The sequence below is a fragment of the Genypterus blacodes genome, unplaced genomic scaffold (assembly GCF_046128005.1).
Source record: "Genypterus blacodes isolate CSIRO-AG114 ecotype Tasmania unplaced genomic scaffold, CSIRO-AGI_Gbla_v1 ptg000103l_1, whole genome shotgun sequence".
Lineage (NCBI taxonomy): Eukaryota > Metazoa > Chordata > Actinopteri > Ophidiiformes > Ophidiidae > Genypterus > Genypterus blacodes.
This window is the reverse complement of record NW_027466907.1, coordinates 683,336-690,000: the sequence shown is the minus strand read 5'-3', so window position 1 is coordinate 690,000 and position 6,665 is coordinate 683,336. Positions and strand designations below refer to the sequence as shown.

The 6,665-nt window shown below is 47.0% G+C and overlaps 1 protein-coding gene across 1 annotated transcript in view; it reads left to right on the top strand.

Moving 5' to 3' along the window:
- Positions 1 to 6,665, top strand: part of LOC143008345 (adiponectin receptor protein 2-like) — a 22,164-nt gene extending 15,499 nt beyond the window's left edge. The window contains exons 4-9 of the mRNA XM_076160070.1: positions 2,359 to 2,523; positions 3,132 to 3,303; positions 3,738 to 3,924; positions 4,018 to 4,205; positions 4,312 to 4,505; positions 4,636 to 6,665. Of these exons, the coding sequence (XP_076016185.1) occupies positions 2,359 to 2,523; positions 3,132 to 3,303; positions 3,738 to 3,924; positions 4,018 to 4,205; positions 4,312 to 4,505; positions 4,636 to 4,764 (1,035 nt within the window). The 3' untranslated portion in view covers positions 4,765 to 6,665. The remainder of the gene's footprint in view (positions 1 to 2,358; positions 2,524 to 3,131; positions 3,304 to 3,737; positions 3,925 to 4,017; positions 4,206 to 4,311; positions 4,506 to 4,635) is intronic.

Genomic DNA, 6,665 nt, shown 5'->3' with positions numbered 1-6,665 from the left:
TGTGTGTGTGTGTGTGTGTGTGTGTGTGTGTGTGTGTGTGTGCACATTAAGCACGGCAGTTAACAGCTTCTAGTGAGCACCATCATAAATCACATAAACATACTGTACAGGTTGAGGCTAAACACTTTACATCTATCTTCCTTTTTCTGTGTTAAACTGAGAGGTGTGTGTGTGTGTGTGTGTGTGTGTGTGTGTGTGTGTCTTTGCAGACCTAGTGGTGGCATATTGAGCACACCTAGAGGACGTCATGCTGTCTCACCATTGTGTACTCACACACACACACACCAGAAATTGCAGATACTGTTATTCACCCCCACCAAGAATAAAGCCTACAGACACACACACACACACACACACACACACACACACACACACACACACACAAGTTGGACTTTACTGAACAATGTGCTTTTATGTCTGAGCACACACACGCACAGGAAGACCGCAGAGCACACGTGACAAGTTGGCAGCCACCCAGATACCCTCTACTCACATACTACGCTCAATCACTGTAACACACACACACACACACACACACACACACACACACACACACACACACATACACACGTAAAACTGATGATCAGGCGTCCCCTCTATCTCTGCTTTGAAACAGTGGATTTATGAGATGTGAGCTTTATACAGTTTTACATTAACTCACCTTCAGGTGTGATTGAAACCTGTGTGTGTGTTTGTGTGTCTGTGTCTGTGTCTGTGTCTGTGTCTGTGTCTGTGTGTCTGTGCACCCAGGCTCAGATACATCCTCATGCAACATTAAGCACACAAAACACACACACACACACACACACACACACACACACACACACACACACACACACACACACACACACACACACACACACAGAAGCGTATGCAGGCAGATGTGAGACTGAGTGTAACTGTGGAGCGACTGTAGGAACCTGAAAGAGTTTTGACAACAGACTGAATGCAGAGGACTTGGAGAAGACACTCGCTGAGTTATCACACACAGACACACACACACACACACACATACACACACACACACACAAACACACACACACACTCACTTGGTTATCACACACAGACACACACACACACACACACACACACACACTCACTTGGTTATCACACACACAGACACACACACACACTCACTTGGTTATCACACACACTCCATCGGTTATCACACACACACACACACATGCACACAGGAGCACATGCACTTTGCTCGTGGGTCTTATAAATGGGTTAGTCTTGCATAATAGATACAACATGACTTCTCTCTCTCTCTCTCTCTCTGTCTCTGTCTCTGTCTCTGTCTCTGTCTCTGTCTCTCTCTCTGTCTCTGTCTCTGTCTCTGTCTCTCTCTCTCTCTCTCTCTCTCTGTCTCTGTCTCTGTCTCTGTCTCTGTCTCTGTCTCTCTCTCTGTCTCTGTCTCTCTCTCTGTCTCTCTCTGGCTCTGCCTCCCTCCCTCCCTCTCTCTGTGCAGTTCTGTTGTTCTCAGGTCTCTCTGTCTCTGTCTGTCTCTCTCTCTCTCTCTCTCTCTCTCTCTCTCTCTCTCTCTGTCTCTGTCTCTGTCTCGCTCCCTCCCTCCCCCCCCTCCCCTCCCTCCCTCCCTCCCTCTGTGTGCAGTTCTGTTGTTCTCAGGTCTTCTCTCTCTCTCTCTCTCTCTCTCTCTCTCTCTCTCTCTCTCTCTCTCTCTCTCTCTCTCTCTCTCTCTGTTTGTTGTTGCTCATTCTCTCGCCCCTGTCCTCCCTCACCGTCAGAAGGCACATCTTTTCTAATCACTTCATCTCGATAGAAAGTAGCCAGTGTGTGTGTTTGTGTGCATGCGTGACACACTTGTGTGGTTGTGTGTGTGTGTGTCAGTATCAGTGTCATCATTAAGCTTAACAATGAAGAATAAAGCAGGGAAATGATGTAATATAATTAATGCACACGCGCATTTAATCATCATCAATTCTGTTCACATGATTTCACTCACAACATGGCCGTGTTCTGTGTGTCTAAACTGTGCCTTCCACATAGGCGTGTCTGTGGCTTTGTGTGTGTGTGTGTGTGTTTCATGAGGAACATCACTAAGCAGTCCTCATATTAATTTGTTCCCCAGCTGTGACTGCCATCACGCTCCATGGAGTTCACTCTGTCTTTGTTCTTCATTTATACATCTGCTAGATCAAAATGAAAGGAGAATTCAGCTTTTCACTCTTTGTATGTGTGTGTGTGTGTGAGTGTGTATCCCCTCGACCAGGTTTGTGTGTGTGCTGCAGCTCCTTCCAAAGCCTGGGAGTTGATCAAATGTTCATGTGAGGGAAAATGTCTCCTGCGTGTCCTCACAAGTCCCCACACACTCACAGATGTTTGTTTACCTTCCAGAGCGTCCCAGAGCGACGTGAGGAAGAGAGGAGAGGAGATGACGAGGCAGCAGAGGAGAAGGAGAAGGAGGAAGAGGAGAGGAGCAGCAGCGATGAAGGCTTCATGAAGACTCCACTGCTGCAGGCTCACCACGCCATGGAGAGGATGGAGGAGTTAATGCACAAGGTGAGAGACGAGAGACGCGTGTTTGCTTCACACCAACAACACGCCATTAAACACACACACTGTACAATCACACAATAAAGGAAGCTAAACCAATAAAAAGCATTCAAACACAAGGAGATAACAGTGTTTGTCCTGTGACCTCACTCAGGTTTCCACCATTCCCTTTTACCCCTGATGGTGGCGCTATAACACAGGTGTCTCTGTACCTTATCACTTCAGCTGTAAGGTTTAGTTTCAAACATGAAGGGAAGAGAGCAGAGGACAACATGCACACTTGGTGATGACGTCGTTTAAATGGGACCTGATATGAGCACACACACACACACACACACACACACACACACACACACAGAGCCAAGTCTGCTGACAACCAGTGAGTTCTTAGTGAAAGATGTTTGTCTCTGTCCCTGACTCTTCTTCTCTCTCACACTGCAGCTCTTTGCCAGCTGCTGCTCCTTAAGTGGATTTTAATTGATGTGAATGACTTTTATTAGTAAATGTATTCATTAGTTTGAGCTCTTCCATGGCAACGTACGCTTTGCTGCTCTTGATAATGATGTCGCTCTAATGCCAGCCTCTCCTCCGTGTTTCCTTGTTAACCCTCTCAGGTGTGGGAGGGCAGGTGGCGCGTCCTTCCCCACGACGTGCTGCCCGACTGGCTGAAGGACAACGACTACCTGGTCCATGGCCACCGGCCCCCCATGCCCTCATTCCGTGCCTGCTTCAAGAGCATCTTCAGAATCCACACAGAGACAGGGAACATCTGGACACACCTGCTAGGTAGGACACACACACACACACACACACACACACACACACACACACACACACACACACACACACACTATTCAATCCCAAATGAGCTTCATATCATCGCCACTCCAGAGCCGTTTAAGTTGAATTGTGTTCACTTGCTGCCATCTAGTGGTCACAAATAGATGTTGTCGCGTGTGTCTAAATGTTTGTGGAAGTGAATATTTGATTACATTTTCTCTCTCTCCCTCCCTCTCCCCTGTCCCTCTCTCCTTCTCACTCTCTCCTCCTCCCTCCCTCTCTCCCTCTGCCCCACACCTTCTTTTCTTTCTTTGTCTGTCTCTCTCTTTCTCTCTCTCTCCCTCCTTCTCTCTCCCACTCTTTCTCGCTCCCTCCCCCTCTCTCTTTTTCCCTCTCCCCCTCACTCTCTCCATCTCTCCCCCTCCCTCTCTCTCTCCCAGGCTGCCTGTTCTTCCTGTGTCTGGGTCTGATGTACATGTTCAGGCCCAACATGTCGTTTGTGGCTCCGGTTCAGGAGAAGGTAGCGATCGGGATGTTCTTCCTGGGAGCCATCCTCTGCCTGTCCTTCTCCTGGCTCTTCCACACGTTTTACTGCCATTCCGAGGCCGTCTCCAGAGTCTTTTCCAAGTAGGACACGGCAGACATGTGCAGTCACTCACCTTGCTTTGCTCCGGGGCACTTCAGCAGGAGGGCTCACTGTGTTTGTGTGTGTGTGTTCAGGTTGGACTACAGTGGGATCGCCTTCCTCATCATGGGCTCCTTCGTGCCCTGGCTCTACTACTCCTTCTACTGCTCCCCTCAGCCCCGCTTTATCTACCTGATCGTGGTGTGTGTGCTGGGACTCGCTGCCATCATCGTCTCACAGTGCGACTTCTTTGCCACGCCGCAGTATAGAGGCGTCAGAGCAGGTGTGTGTGTGTGTGTGGGTGTGTGTGTGGGTGTGTGTGTAGTATAGGACACTATTTTGGCTGTGAACATGTTTTTTCTGAAGTCTGGACATTTCTCTGTGTCTAGGAGTGTTTGTGGGTCTGGGTCTGAGCGGTGTGGTTCCCACGCTGCACTTTGTCATCAGCGAGGGTTTGATCAAAGCCACGGCCATCGGTCAGATCGGCTGGCTGCTGCTCATGGCCACGCTCTACATCACCGGAGCTTGTTTGTACGCCGCTCGTATCCCTGAGAGGTTCTTCCCCGGCAAGTGTGACATCTGGGTAAGAGCTGACACACACACACACACACTTCAGATCCATATTGATACCCACAGGTATCAGTATTAAACTTGACTTTAAGTGAACAGGAACATTGACTTACCTCTCCATGGTTTTCTGACTTCTACCACAGTTCCACTCACACCAGTTGTTCCACATCCTGGTGGTGGCCGGGGCGTTTGTTCACTTCCACGGCGTGTGCAACCTGCAGGAGCTTCGATACACAGTGGGCGCCGGCTGCGCGGAGGACGGCGCTCTCTAACACACACTCTGCCGCCAGCCCCGGGCTCTGACAGGCATTGAATTACACGCACGCATCCTCTTTAAACAAACACCCACAAACTAGGACACGCAGGAACACACAAGTGGCTTGATTAGTGTGTCTGCGTGTGCAATACCCAGGGTGACCTGCTAGAGGGCGACATTACACCTGATAGATGAGGGGTTTTGTTTTTTTCTCTCCCTCTTTCGGTCCGTCTGTCCCTCCCCACTTCCTCCGGCTCTGACGCTTCAGTTATTTAACCACTTCCTACATGGCCGTGTGTTTTATAATCCCCGTTTTTGAGACTGTGTGGCAGAGGATCTGAAGCTGCCCCTCTGCGTCTTTGTTGAGTCTTGAAATTAAGAGTTTCACACTTTGATTTGAAGAGGAAACTATTTTGTGGCTTTAAAAGAAAATAATAGACGGTTTGGGTGTTTTTCCGGAATGCTGTCATTCAAAAACAAAGAAAAAAATGGAGTGAAAAATGTGTTTGGTTTTCTTCCATGATGACGATGACGATGATGATGATGATGATGGGAGTCATAAGGGGAAGATGTGAGATTCATGGGGTGGGAGGGGTTAATAGCTACTTTTGAAATTTCCCTTTTCCATGTAAATAAGATTTCTAAATTCTGGGTTATAGATTTGTATGAAATATATATGAAAAAAATACAAAAAACATGGTATGATGGCAACTTCTGGAACATGTCAATAAGATAGATGATAAACTAAGAACAGGCGGAGGAGAGGAGGGCGAGGAAAGAAAAGATCAAGCGTTAAAGCAACTCTCGTGTGAGCATTTAAGAAACAAAAGAAAGGAGGCCAACGCTTCAAACAGCCCCAGCGGCGTGTGTATGTGTGTGTGTGCGGATACAAAACAAGGACGGGAAGAAGTGCGACACGCGACAGCTAAATCTCTCAAACACTCAGTGACGTCACAGTTCACTTCGACTCGCAACTGTGACCTGTTTTTTTGGTAACTTTCTGACCTCTGACCCCCTCTCCACTCACGCAAACAACAAAAGGTGTTTGTCAGAGACCCCGGGGCCTCGGCTATTCAACTTGATTTCATTTTAAATCTTAAAGCCAAAGTTACGACATATGAAACGATGTGTAGCCGTTATCTGTTCTGTTCTCTGCTACGTTTAAAGATAGCACGCATTTCTATTGATGCTCAAAATGGCACCGAGAGCGTTTTCATCCTTTTTTTTTTTTACGTCATTGTTCTTAAATGATTTGTGGAAACAACAGAGAGGAATAATTTATAGAATGTTTTTACTAACGAGGCCCTGGAGCGGAGTGAAGTGGACACTCATCCCCAAGAGAAACAGTTTGGAGTAATCATGCAGTCCATAGTACTTCTCTCTCACAGTACTTCTCCTCTGTGATGAAGCAACTCTGGTGTTTAGCTTTGGATTGTATTTAATTTATCATCACTTAAAGCTTTAATTTCACTTCTTTTGTTTTGGTATGTTATCTTGTTTGGGGCTGTTGTTCAGCATACGTGAACCTGAGCCTGATTTGAGTTAGACAGCGAGTCATTTCTTGCTTCTTTCTGCCACTATGTCATATTCTTCAGACCAACACCTGCAGCATGTTCTCACCTCCTCACTTTAAAAGCATCCTTCTGGTTGAATTGAGGTTTTATCAGTTGCGTTTTGTGATGGGAGGTTTGAAAAAATGTTCAAGTGCTCAGCCTCTGGTCTCCACTTTGAGACGTCAGAGTAAAGCAACGCCTTTTCTTCTTCTCATTTTCTGTTACGTTGGGTTTATATTAATTTATTTCTCTTGGGGAGTGCATATGTTTGATAAGGCACACATTTCATCCTGAGGGGAGTGTTTGATTGCAATAGACCTTTATATCTGCTGTATTGTTCTAATAAAAAAAGTTTTTTGAATCA